Raw genomic sequence first — 14,964 nt, forward strand, 5'->3', positions numbered from 1 at the left:
TAACGAAATATACTGTAAAAATATTGAGCCAAATTTTCAACATTGCTAAATACCTTTAATTCCTCCTGATTTGCATTGGGACTCATGGTGTTGGCACATCTGGCATTGATTATAATGACTCTGTGTTAGTATTTCCTGTTTTTATGCAGAATTAAGTTTCTAAGTCTCCAGGTTAAATTCTCTCTTTCTCTATTCTCCCAAGCAAACTGGAGTGCTAATATACGAATTTAGAGCCCACTTTAGTATATTTTAACAATTCCTTTTCCCTGCCTTGGGAATGCATGGGATTTGTCACATCCTTTCCTTTGGAAATCCATTGCAACTAATTCATTTGCAGTCTGTTGCTGGTTATATCTATTAGACATGATCATATTTTTTGCTTAACCTTTACAAGGCTCTTCCCCAGTTCCACTGGCCTGATTTTCTAACAGACCAAAATGTGGAGCCAGGCTATGGGTTCAAGTCACTGTAGATTCAGAATCCCACTAAAAATGCAAAGAAATTAGATAACTGTGGAAAGCTAAATTGCCACTTTGGTTTGGGTCCCCCACTCCACTTATAAACTTATTTTTAAAATATTAATAAATATTTATGTTGCAGCCTGGCTTTCAGGACCAGCCAGAATCTGAAGATCATTAAGTGTGGACACATAAGAAAACAAAGTTGAGCTGTTTATACATCCATATAACCACTACTCCAGAGTTTCCCATGATTCCAAATTATCCTCAACTTTAAAGAGTAACTTATACATAGTGCACAAAAAATTCTGTGACTGATGAACTGACTTGATGCCACAGATAATTCTGGAGGAAGCATTTCAGTCAGAAGACAGAATGGAGGCTTAGATCATTGTGAGAGAGAATTTCATGCGTGACAGTCATTGCAGAAGAAAATGCAGAAGAATACTTCCCTGTATACTTCATATTTCCTTTTAATCTTTGATTTCAGAAGTGTATCAGGGTTCTTCCCATTTTTAAAGTATTTTACTCTTTTTCATGTTTCAGGGTATTATTTTATCTCTCATTATTACACTGCATATAATTCACCACTGATATTAAGCTTCCCTGAGTCTACGTCAGGGCATCTACTGTTTTGATGGATGCAACTAATTTCTTTCAGAATTCCTTTTATCATTCTTTGCTATGCTTTTCTGTCTAAATCCTGCTTGACTTAAGACACTTTCTTCAAATGTCCTGACACTTCTATACTTAATTTGATTATTAAAGTCTCAAGAAGATGGGTGGTCCAGGCCATATGCATCAGCAATTTGTGTCAGAATGAGGAAAGCCAGGCAGCTGCACACTTTCAGACTCTCAGACTTGGAGCAAAGCTGCCAAAGCCATATCATACAGACACCAGAAAAAGTTCAAGACATTGTAACAAAAATATGGAGAGTGTGAGAACAAAGCCTATAACTAAAACTGCTTCCCTAACTGATGGAAACATTTCCACTGAGTCTGCTATTATAAGAAAGAGTAATAGGTTTTAGTCCTAAATGCTAATGTTTCCAGCTCCATAATAAAAGCTGCACATATTGTAAATACCTTTACAATAGTATCTAAAATGACTTGTGATATTATCTATGCATTCATGAATGTATTTACCATCCTCACAATTGAAAACATTATGGTCCCTATTTTAGGGAGTTTAGAAGAGCAAAACATGAGGGAAAACAATGAGGGATGAGAAGCTAGCTGGAAGGAAAAGGGAGTTTTCTCAAATAAATTAAAGGTTGGTTTTTTTCAAAGAACTCAGTATCTTTGCTCTGTCATTGCAGGTTTTTGTTTAAAAAAGAAATGCTGTCACCAGGTTGCAAATCTTTTCATTTTTAAGTGTCTTTTAAGTTGTTTTCAACTGTAAGAAACCGATTTCTAGTACTTCAGGATGACAAAAATGGAACAAATGTTCTTCCCATTGTTAAAAGTTATTGAGACTTAAAAATGTGTGTTATTTGTTTTTTAAAAAATCAAGTTAAAATAAAGAAGGAAATATTTTCAGAAATGTAAAAGGATGAATGCTAAAATAACTGACTAAATTAATATTCAAAATGTACTTGGGGGGTGTATTTAAAGTTATGTGATTTATAAGAGTAAACCCAATATAGTTAAAGCCCTAATGAGAAAAGTACCGTAACTTCTTCAGTATGCCACCAGTTTCCCATATGCATAAAGCTGACATCCATCTTCATTGGATGACATTTGGTTTTATTAATGAATGGTCTTTGACTTACTTAGCAAGACACTTAAGCACACATATAACTTAAGCCTCCAATGAATTACTTGCCTTATTCTAGCTTTGTGTTTATAAATTTGCCTAGGCATTTTCTCTCTATGTAAAATGCCTAACTTCCCACACAATACCAAAATATTGATATATGCAGCCTTTTTTTTTTTTTTTTTTTCCCATTTCCAGACTTTCTGTTTAGGAGTAGACTCAGGGCAAGGGTAATAAACCTCTCCAAACATGAGAAAGATTTTTCATGTATTTCTTATTAGCACTGCGTTTTTAATTACTGAAAGTCCATAGGGTACTGTAAATTTTTTATTTATTTCTTTGTTACAAGATCTCTTGTCAGGGACAATTCTAAGAGTCGATATATTCCTTCCAAATGCAACAAATTCCTGAATGAAAGACACAACACAACAGGAACCTTCATTTCTTGGGCATCAGAGTAACTACATAAGAGGAAGGCACCAACAGTGGAAAAAACCTTCCATTTTGATTAAGTCAGTCATACCTGAGACACAAATCTGTAAGAAAACCTGACTCTACTGTATCTTTTCTCCCCTATCCTTTCCTTATGTATATGTCACTCTTGCTGCTGTAAATTCTGCTCTGCTCTGATGAGCAGAATGATTCTGCTGTCATTTGAAAAAAACAGAAATGAAAATTCTTGTGTAGTGTAGTGCAAATCTATGTTGCACATTCTATGTTTTTCACGCTAAACAGCAAGATAGCAAACGCAACAGAGATCTATTTCACAGGCTGCAGGAAAGCATATGAGCCTTACAATTTTTCTTTATCAGCACAGCATAATGGTGTTGACTACTGCACATAAAAAGCTGTATTCTCTGTTACATTTTTACATTTAAAAAAATACTTACAAAGTCTGAATTGAAAGAGATCTTACTATTCCTCTATATGCCAATAAAACGTGTAATATAAAGTCAAAGCATACAAACAGTAGCTTGTTACAAAGCAGACTACTAGATATTCTTGTATCAAAGTTCTAAGATGACAGAATGTATTTATTATGTATGTATGTATGTAACCTACTGAAACAGAGCAAATAGCAAAAACCGTAACAGTTTTGTAGCTAGTACTAGCAATCAGTTCAGAAATTACAAAAATTATAAATGGTCGATTTCCGGGTTAGTTTATCATCTTGTGGGAGAGAGAAAACTGAAAGCCTCAGAAATGTAGTGTAAGCAAAACAGTTTGGCTTATTGCCAAGGTCACGGGTTGTGCTATGTGAAAACTAGAGTAAGAAGCAACACAGCATTTTAAAAGACTAGCTGTGGCAGGCAAGGAGAAAGAAAACATTTACGCTGAAACATTGTGAGACTGTAATTCAAGGCGGCATTAATTTCATTCCAATATAATTTCATGATATTTTAAATGATCACATTAAATGAAGTTGTCTTGGATTTCCCAACCTTCTTTATTTAGCTTAATCTTGTTTTTTTTTATTTTCAGGCCTCCATAAAAGATGCAGGCATTTTAATTACTTTTCCACATTTTAATTACTTTTGCACAAACTCTGTGTTAGAGACAAATAATAAAGTTCTTAGAATTCTGTTTGTGACTGAATGAATAGTTTCTATGGCAAGTTTTCTTCATGAGGTTTCTCCTAGATTTCTGAGTTCAGTGAAAAGTTTGCCCCAGAAGTAAAAGAAACAGCAGAACTGGCTCTGAACCCTGTGCACAAGGCAGGACCTGCCAAGAACATCCAGTGTGGAGGCCTGTGATGTTTAACCTGGCTCCTGCACCAGCTGTTTTGCTTTCTACAGTCTTAGCAACTTGACACATCGAAGATACCTTGTTAGTAATTCTTTCACTAGCAATTACTTTCTAGACCACAGTGTAGAGCAGCATCTCTGCTAGAGCTAATATGCAGGGGTTTTCACCGTAAGATCTAGTGCACAGAAAACACAATTTTTATGAATTTAAATGTTAAAAATAACAATTTTTCAGTTTTCCTCAGGTCTAATCATCCTGAAGCAAAAAAATTCTGTTTAATAAACATTATTTTCAGACCACATTTACAGCAGCCAAACTTCCTCTTTCTGACAGTTTCTGTTTCTCTCTTTCAAACATAAAGTTGCCCAGCTTAAGAATTACCTTTGATTTGTTACTGCCTATACATGGGCTAATACTGTGCTATTCAAGTTTCTAAAATATGTTTTAATGATACTGCAACTTCACTGCTTCATATCCATGCAGGTTTTTAAATGAACGGATTTTTATTACCTTTTTTTCTTTTTTTTTTTTTTTTTTTTTTTTCAGAAAGCCCAGATACATAGTAAACACATTCTTCATTCTTTAATTATATATATACCTTATCTGAGATGCTGGTTCCAGAGATACCCATGGATATCAATGACGCCATATTTCCCAAGGCTTCGATTCCAGCATCAGTCACATTTTCACAGTGACACAGATTTAGATAGGTCATTTCATGACATCTAAATTAAATAAAAAATCAAAAATGTCAGCTTTCCATTTTTGTTCCAGAAATGTAGTATAGCAAATAAATTTTTGTAATAACCCTTCCTAAGTGTTTTCCAGGGCACCTATGAAAATAAGCAGTCTAGACTTCTGAAACCTAGCTTACATGGGCACTTTCAAGGATTCTAATCATAATGCATAAGCATCACAAATGTTTCAAATCAGGAACAGCAATCAAATTAAATAAAAATTTGGAAATCAAGGAGATGTATTACATAAAAATATTTTTTTAATTAGTTTGGTGCTTGACTTTTTCCTGTGTCCAAATCTCTCATATCTTGCAGAGGAACTTCAAAGCTCACTGCAATGACGGAATTCAGGACCCCATGGCTGTACCCACACCCAGCTACAGCAATGTAAATAATGGTACACAGCAAATGAAGACATTGCCAGGTTCTGCACATCAGCACTCACTGACCATACAAGGGAAACTGAATTTTACTGCGTAAGTAAGCACCATAAACTGTATCTTCTCATAATCAAACCAGAAGACCTAAGAAATGTGACTCCTAAAGCAGTGCATTTAGGCTCAGAGCCTTAGGAGTAACACTCCATCATTAAAACAGAGAAGGCATTCCCTGGCTTACCAGCAAGCATGCTACAATTATTCACAACTATTGCTACGAAAGCATAAACAGGGGCCTCCTGAGAGATCTAGTAAGGAGTGGAAAGACTGACTCCAATCTTCTCTGGAGACTTAAAAATTATCTTTCAATTGCCAATACCAATACTCCTGCTGAGGAACTCAAAGAGGTTTAGCAATTGAGCGTTTTCTGTTTGTGCAGACATATTTATGGAGTTTACAAAATGTGACTTCTACATAATAATCTTTTAATGCAGCTTTGTCACTGACAACCATCATTTAGGCACTTTCCCCCCCTAAAATTAAGACTTCTCAGGTTTCCATATTTATATTGATGAATTCACCTTTATATAATGGATCATTTTTAAGAGACTCACAATGCCAAGAGGGACTGGTCATTTATCTAGTGCAATTTTCTATGTACAATCGGCTATATAATTTTACCCATTTATTAACACATTAAGAACTTCAACATCAGAAATACACTGCAAGTGTAACCACACTAGAAAAATATTGTAGTGGACAACAGTACCTTTGTGCTATTTCTGTGACAGAAGCATCAGTGACATGAATACAATTAGACAAATTCAGCTCTCTTAGCTTAGCTCCAGAAGAACCTTGTACAAATGTTCTTACACCTCCATCACTGATTCTAAAAGAGAAATGTAGGCAATATTTATAATATGCATTTTTCCTACTCCATGCAAGTCAATATATAATTTGTAGATATATATAACATATCTACATTGTAGATAAGCAGAAATGAATAACGATATTTTTTAAGTAGCCTTTTAAACCCAAAAAGGAGTCAGCATAATTAATGGCTCAATTAAAAGATGCTGCTCTTTGGAAATACTGAAAACCAGAACTTTCTGAAAAAAAGTCTGTTGGAGATTATGAGAACTTCCATTAGTTCCAATACTCAGATAAGATAGCACTCCAATTAATATTTTTGTTAATTTAAGGAACTGAAATATTTTAAAGGAAAAATAATCTTCTAGCACAGAAGCACAAGTCATAGGTAGTATATATAGGTAGTAGCTATTCTGTACACACACATGAAGAGTTAACCTGAGTTCTTCCTCAGAATGTTTCACTTAATTGTGTATCTCATACACGGCTAACTTATAACATACACAAAGGTTATAAAAATTAAATAGATAGAAAATCTTTTAGTCAAGTTGAGAGGACTGGAGAGCTGACTACAACTTGTGTGTTTCAAAACAGTTCATATCTGTGGTATGTTTAACATTACTGTACACTTAGCCTTTCAATGCATTCCCAGTATTTCTTCTGCATTCCCCAATGAATAAAAAATTAAACCCAGAATTCTGCAGGACAGAATAATATTTTGGCTTGTACAGTTTGCTGCAGCACAAAGAATCACTGCAAATCCCAAAGTCCCAGAAACATATGGGTAAGAACAGCACTGCTAATAAAACGATAACCTGAACAGAACCTCATTGTGTGACCATAAGCTACAGATGAAGCCATGATTCATGAAGTGTTAAGTAATCACTCTGCAATAATTCGACCACTGTGGTAGTTTTGGTGTTATTTTACTGTGCAGTTGTTTTTCATTCAAGATAGATAAATTTAAGAAATATACAAGAATAATTAACTTGCATAAAATCTGTAACGAATGCAGAGACTGGCAATACAGCCAAGCAAGTTAAAAAAAAAATATTTATATATATATATATATATTCTGTAACCACACTGGGCTTGAGGGCTGAAATTGCCATGTTATAACTGTTTTAATAATTGTTCTGTGAATACATATGCTAAGTTTCTCTAGTCAGTTGATTAACTATATAAGAACACTGCCCACACTCTGCTTTATCATACATTAATTTAACATATTCAAACTGGAAAAACGTGGCAAGTGTATGAGCCACCACACTGCCTATCTTCAATTTTAGCTAACATTTTAATCACACCTCTATTATTTCTTAATTCTAATCATCATCAAAAGTTAATTTTCTTTCCTCATTTTTCACATGTAGTCGAATACTTCCTGTAATTTAAGAATTCTGAATTGGTACATTTGCTCCTTTTGTCCTTTTCATTTCTCAAAAAATTCTCCATATGACTGTTAGAAAAACTGACTCTTAGACTAAGAAAAAAGGTCACTGAAAAAAGGAAACTGATTAAGAGCACCGAGATGGCTAAGCATTTCAAAACCTGTTCTTAAGATTTTACCACTAATATGGCGCTTCCCTTGATTCTGTGAGGAATCCCCCAATGTTTCTAAGTCACAATGTGGATTTTTATAGGAATTCAATGTCCAAATAAGAGAAACATACACGTGACAATTCCCCCTTTGTAGTTTTCTGTCTCGTTAGAAACTCTACCAGCCTGTACGGCGTTGGGGCGGCCGCTGTGCGCAGGTGCCCGCAGCCCCCCCGCCCGCCAGCCCGTGCCAGCCGGCTCCAAGGCGGCCCCGCCGCTGGGCAAGGCCGAGCCCTCAGCCACGGCGGCGGCGCCCCCGGGGGGACAGATCGCAGCGGGGGGGGACCCCGGGCCGGGGCAGGGGGTGCCCGGAGGGGGCCGTGCCCCCGGGGGCGGGCAGCCCGCGCCGCGCCGCGCCGGAGCAGCTCCCGGGGGCGGGGAGCGGAGCCCCGGCCGGGGCCGGGCTGCGGGCAGGGCCGGTGCCCCCGGGGGCGGGGGGCCCGGGCTGGAGCAGCCTGTGCCCGAGGGGCTGCGCCCCGCGGGAGGGCCCCGCGCAGGAGCGGCCCGGGCAGAGCTGCAGCCCCCCCGCGGGAAGGGCTCCCGCTGGAGAAGGGCCTGGAGCGGCGTCTCCCGCGGGAGGGCCCGGGCTGGAGCCGGGCGGCGTGTGAGGAGCCTCCCCCGGAGGGGGCCGGGGCGGCAGAGGCGGCGGGGGAGGGACCGGCAGCGGCCCCGGCCCCGGCCCCCGGAGCGATCTCCCTGCCCGGACCCCCGCGGGCCTGGCTGGGGGGGGCTCCCCTGCCCGCCTGGGGGGCACGGACACCAGCCGGGGTTAAACCACCACACAAGTTTAGATGTGTTACGATCTCTAACTTTGTTAATGCTGAAACTTTTACGAGTATCTGCAAAAGCAAGAAAATAAGTGCAGAGTTTTACAACAGCTTTACAACTGCTTAAAAACTTTTGTTAAGGTAATTCCACAGTTTTTTAGCAGTAGGAGACAGCAGACACGTGTGAAGGCACTTGCAGCCTAAGATCTGGCTGACAGGCTGGAAAATCCAGCCTTCTAACCGTGAAACCAGAAAATGCAGGCAGCTGTGCCATCTGCCCAGTTGAACGACCAACATGATGTCATGATATTGCTCCAGCACTTCCCAGCACATCTACATGCAATGTTATCAGATTTTTGTACAGCACCAACAAGCACAAAAAATACTTCAGTTACACATTAAAGCAGAACCCCTAAAACTTCACATAGCATCCAAAACATTAAGATAAGCAGCAATTCGAGCTTCTTTGTATTATTTTATAGGTCTGTTGATTTTGAAATGTTTTGCCTTTCCCATTCCCTCTCAACCTTGACTCCATCACCCTGCCATAGAACAGGGAACAAGCCTGCAGCTTTGGAAGCCCTTTCATATGTCTGTTTCTACCAATACGTGACGCATCCAAAGTGGAAAACAGTCTTGGCATAAAAGAAATCCTTCCTCTTACAACATCAATTACAAAGTTGTCTTGGTAACTGTAATAATTTGGTAGGGTTTTTTTATATCTTAGTACTAGGTAGTTATAAAGTATTATTTTAATATTCACAAAATTAAACTATCCTAATTTTGACAAAGTTGTGACACTGGAATTGTCTTTGGTTATCATTTTCATCATCTTTGTAGCCACATTTCATCAGCAAAACATGCCGTGGCTGTTAAGTAATATTACATCTACAGTTAACTCTCTTCCTTGAACTGGAGTAGCAACAAATGGATTTTTGAAAAAATGATATAGAAACAAAATGTACTTGTAAATTTTTTTAAAATATTAAAATACATGTATTAATATTCTAAGAACTTATTTTTAAAATGGAAAGATGTGTTAACAGGAGTATAATTAACTTCACTAAAATTCCTTTGCGATGGTTTACAGAAATCTGGGTGTGATATAGTACCTTGTGCAGTCTGCTACATTCAGTACAAGAACATGCTTCAACGGTGAAATCATCTTTAGACCAGCATCTGTAATCTTCTGGCAATCAGCCACATGAGTGCGCCTGATGTATGGGCAGCATTGACTCATCAACTTGAAACTTAAATCAGTAATTTGGTTATTCCCTGTTGAAATATATAAAGATGTAAGTTACACATCTGACATACATTACGGGCCTGATCCAAATACCCACTGAAATCAGCTGAAAGATGCATTTCAGATTATCTGGATGAGTTTTAAAAATACATCATCCTAATAATTTTATGAATTATTATACCAACCTTCAATGCTGACCTTGACAAGTTTACATTCAGCAAGGGCTTTAAAAGTTGTGTCAGAAAGATGTGGAGAGTCAAGGAAGACAACAGACGTTATCTGTTGGCATTTTTCAACCAGAGCCTTCGAAGGGAAAAAGGAAACATGGAGTAAAATATTTTTATACCTATGCTGTCATGTAACAAAAGATCAGCAAATATTCTGCATATAATACAGAATGTTACAATTTCAAACAAACAGTTGCAATACATTTTTACTGTAACTTCTAGAAAGTAAGTGGTATATAAACTACTGAGATTCTCCATATATTTATTATGTTTGGGAACACAAGGAAAAGAAGTAAGTAACTGGAGACATAAAGTATGGCAGAAACCCGAGACAGTCATTGAGTTAACAATCACTTTTGCAGAAGCCTGAAAATTCGTTTTTTGATGGCAAAAATCAAGTAGCAGAACAATGTTCCCATAAACTGTTTGCTTTAACACTGAAAAAACTGAAACCCCCTCATTTACAAACAGGAAGGCCATAATTCAGCCACACCCACACAGTAAAAGAAGACAAGACAATTGAAATTTTCTGAAAGTGACTGCAAGTAAGCAAGATTTTCAAAAGTAATTAGATAATAGTTTTTTTAAAATGTTTTCAGGGAGAAATTTTCCTCTTAAATTGTAACTGCGTAACTTTCTTTAAAGTCAGTTGAGAGGATAAGTCTCAGAAAGTTTCTCCAAGTACAGATTTATTTTCAATTTCTTACTTGAATACATCCATCTGTAAGAGTTGGCATTTTGTTGATTAGCAAATCTTGAATCCCACTGCAGCCATTGGCAATATTTTTGAAGCCATCAACTGAAATCTAAGTAAGAAATAAAATATTTAGGTCTTAGAAAACTAAGAAAACTTAGAAAACTAACAAAAACAATACAGGAAAGGCTTGAGATCTTTTCAATATTTTAAAATCATAGGTACCTAGATGCTCACTAAAACAAGATATGCATTGATCCCACTAAAAGAAAAACAAAGCCATGAAGTATGCATATTATTCTGTGATTTTAACAACATAATCCAAATTCAGGATCTGTTCCAAAAATGCGTCTACTAAGCAAGCAAGAATAAGGCACAGCAATTTCTACGTAGCAATGAATGTCAGTCACATCCTTCTACCTTTGCTTTCCCAACCTTATGAGGTATTCACACATGGCAGATATTGACATTTATTGACATTAATTGAATGTAGTAAAACATCTTCATTGGTTTTTCCAGACCCATAGTAAAAAGATAGAATAATAATAAAAAAAAAATCAGACAGGATACAAAGAAAGATCCTATGCAATCACAATAACATGTATCTCATTTACGGAATCCTTCATGCAGGACCACATCGCTAACTTGGCGTACTCTAACAAAGCAATAGTCACTGCAAGTATGAATGGACAGATGGATCCATCAATTCAGTTTATTCTCTTTATCACTCCAGGGTGTGACTTCAGGGAGTGACTCCAGGGAGTCAGTTCTTCAACTGCCCAAATTCAATAGACATCAGCTCATTCTTGGACATACAAAGCAGTTCCTTTGACATACAAATCCTGTGTAAAGTAAAGGACAGTCTCCTTTGAGCTCCATGTTCTCAGACAACGTGGATGTGAACCATTCTCCCCCCTGATATTTGCATGTAGAGATCTCACTATTTCCCAGGGTTTTGAAGTTGTATATTATAACAATCTTGTGCAGCTCAGGCTACAGCCATGCTCTGCACCAGGAATTTGTTTGCGAAACATCTACAAAATAGCAGTCCGGCATGCCCTCCTGGGTACCAAATAAGGCCTGGGGAGACAAGAATCCAAAGAAGGAAACTCCAAAGATAAATTACACTGGGAGGGATTCTTGCTGTGCCCCACCTCTCCAGCTAATGCAGAAGCCTGATTTGCTTAGGTACATTGCTCAAGGGGAGTGGCAGTGTAAAACACAGGCTTTGCTTAGGATGTGCTTTTGTCTGACAGTGCTGCAGACCATTAGCAGAAAAGAGATAGTCACAGAAAAGCAAGCCAGAAGCTAAGCAACAGCTGAGCACCCATCACACCTCAGTAGCAGTACACCAGAAGATGCTTCCAGCTCTTGTACTTGCAGCCTCCACCAGCTGTAGTACATCTGACCACTCCCCCGCAACTCATCAGTGGAAACACAGGTCAAGCCTGCTTCCCTTCCACTCTAGCATTCAGCGAGGTGATAACAGATTGGGTTTCTCGCTCTTCTTTTTGCAAACTTAACGTTTGGGTTCTTTTGGCATGTGAGGTTGGGTTTGGTTTTTTTTCATGAACCAAATATCTGATGTTGTTATAATCAAGGCAGACTGTCTTGTCTTTTCTGACACAATCCTCCACCTTTGAACTTAGGGCCAGGTTGGCTCGCTCTTTATTTTCAGGCTGTAGTGGCCTTTTAAAGAGATTCATTATAAATCATTTTAAATATTTTGATGTTAAATGCTTGGTCTCTCCTTTGTAAAGGATTGTGGCACTCTTTGCACTTTTCCTTTGTGCAGGGGGGTGTCAGCACTTAGAGGGGAAACTGGCTACATGTCTGCCAAATGTGTTCTTAGGCTTAAAGCATTCTGTGCAGGTCTTACGTCCAGACAGACAGAATATGGTGTGCTTCGTGACACACACTGGCACAGTTAGCACTGTGGATGCAAATAGTTCGATGTGTTTTAAGCTCAGAGCAAGTGCAGCATGAATGTTTCTCCTGCCGTGGGTCTGTAATAGCCTGCAAAAGGAGAGTGTGAAAACCCTACGATCAAAATAACTATAGGAAATATTTCACAGGTAATGTGTGGTGATATGAATACCATCAACTTCTGCCTGTCAGCTGCCTGTGTTCAAGGTCAGATCTGATACAGTGCAGCTGTGTAACCCTGGATCAGGCACCTCTGAAAACAGCTATATTGTAAGAGATGAAGAAGAGCAAAATCTTGGGGGGCAGGAGGGAGGGCTGCAGAAAAGGATTATGCAGAAAGATACCCATCTTTTAACCACAAGCTACTCTGAGCATCCAGAGCCTGCTGGTGCACTGCAGGCTCTCAAACTCCCTCCAACTGAGACATGCCCGCTGGACAAAAGGTCATTATGGCTTTTGGAATGTGGCTGATGTGGGTAACACACATCAGTGAGGATCTGCAGATAGCACTGCAGATCTCACCCATCAGCATGGATACGTTGAATGTGCCCTCCCCAAATGACTGCAAAACAGCCAGTACTAGTGGAGGGCTACTATGGCAAAGGCAATCCTTTTTTCATTCATCACCAGAAGGTAAAATGTCAGCATGGAAAGATGGGTGCTAGTTCTCTGGACAGATTATGAAATTCAGTTGTCCATATTCTATGGTTTGTACTCAAATATTGGTATATGTAATGTAGGACAATGTAATCCTATGTCCAGTGTCCTCAGCTCAAAACCTCCAGTGCATATGAAAGGGATTAGCTTAAATTGTGAACATTACACAAGCAGCTGCCTAAAGGAGGTATTGGGAAGTGTCTGTTCTCTGCTGGTCAAGAAGCACTAATTGCTTTAACATGGCATGACCAATTCATTCCAGTAAGAGTTTATCTAACCCTGCAACAGGCCTCCTCATTGTTGGCTCTCAAGCAGCACAACAGAAGACAGCACATTTCTACAACACGCACCAAGTAGGTTAATATGTTAAAGTAAAACAAATCAGCCCCTAGAAATTTCAGTCTGAGGTGTGAATTTCTGGCAATTGATTCTTTCTCTTGGTCCATATAATATAAAGAGCAAACCATTCCCAAGAGAAGAATCGGTATGTTACGTCATACAGTTTGCTGTAATATATGGTAATAATACTGTCTATTATAATCTGAATATAATGCCTTCTCAAAAGAAGACTGAGGTCTTCATTCTTCTAAAAAAACAGCCAGTTTGTTGAGTGTTTGAGCATGCCTTAGCTGTTATGACAGTAGGAATTCCCCTTGTCACTGCTGAACAGATTTGGTATAATGAGAATTAATATCTCTGCTCCCAAGGAACAGTCAATCAGAAACCGAGATGGTGCCAAATGTGCCATATTCAGCTATGCCTGCTGTTCAGACTGATCTAAGAGTCAGTTGAAATGCATGCATCAGTTGTAACCAACTACAACTTACTCCTATAACTGCTAATCAAAGCAAGGTGTGGGGCTTAACGTGGCTGCTGCCAGTCGTTCTTGGGATTATTTTTTTACCATGAACTATGTTACACAGAGTACCTACCCAGGCTGGTGATCACAGTTAGATACAGAGAACAGGAATACAAGATCCCTCATGTCTAGGTACCTAAAATTCAGATGCAAATACAATTAAATGATGGATCTTAGTTACATTACAATACTTGTTGCTTTGGTCAAGATTTTAAAAATATTACTGGGAAAACCTATAATGTAGACTCAGAAGTTTGTTTTAAGCGCCTGACTTGGCAAATGTTAGCCATTTAACTGAGCAGAAAGATAAATATTTGCAAGGCTTACAGGTTGTTTTGATGGTTGTAGAAGAGGAATGACAGTTGAGTGGACTATAAAATTAGGGAAATAGGTGGGGAAAATGCTAAGTCAAGAAAGTGCCAATAATATTGATGAGGATTTAAGAAATAGACTGCAAATGCTAAAGCCTTTGTTTACTCCACTGACCATAGGAATGTACCAGATGCCTATGTTAGACAATTATGAAACCTAGGATCTCTGTATAGAAAAGAGCAAGAAAGATCCCAAGACAGGTCAGACCTGAAAAAGTCTGAAACACCTCTGGGAGAGGTGGTTTTCCAGGCATTACCTTAGGTTAGGCAACTAAAATTAAGTGAAATTCCCATTCTCGAAAGGATAGATAGTAGGTAGCAGATAATCAGATCAAATTCAACAATGTTAAGGGACAGAAATTGCGTATCTGTTTCTGGTGTTTAGTAATGATTGCATAATGTTAACTGCAGTCTAAAGGACTTTTAATCTCTTTGTCTGGAAAAATACTGTTTGCTTAACATAGCCATTTGATACCACAAATAGCAGCAATTTAGTGTTTTCCTCCATGTGAGCCAAAAACAATTATACTGAAGCAGCTAATAATACCCCTGCACAGATAGTTTCAAAATTTTTTAACTTGAACTGTTTTTTTTTTAACTTAAAGCTGGATAATGGATCTTGGGCATCAGTTTGAGAAAGTTCCAGTATGAAACATGCATTCAGATAAGAGCCA

General features: G+C 38.4%; 1 protein-coding gene across 1 annotated transcript in view; it reads right to left on the reverse strand.

The window, feature by feature from the left end:
• The window catches only part of FBXL13 (F-box and leucine rich repeat protein 13), an 84,678-nt gene that overhangs the window by 22,588 nt on the left and 47,126 nt on the right, over positions 1–14,964 (reverse strand). The window contains 5 exon segments of the mRNA XM_040595185.1: positions 4,559–4,685; positions 5,844–5,963; positions 9,423–9,585; positions 9,742–9,859; positions 10,491–10,589. Coding sequence (XP_040451119.1) covers positions 4,559–4,685; positions 5,844–5,963; positions 9,423–9,585; positions 9,742–9,859; positions 10,491–10,589 — 627 coding nt within the window.

Source organism: Falco naumanni, chromosome 5, assembly GCF_017639655.2.
Source record: "Falco naumanni isolate bFalNau1 chromosome 5, bFalNau1.pat, whole genome shotgun sequence".
NCBI lineage: Eukaryota > Metazoa > Chordata > Aves > Falconiformes > Falconidae > Falco > Falco naumanni.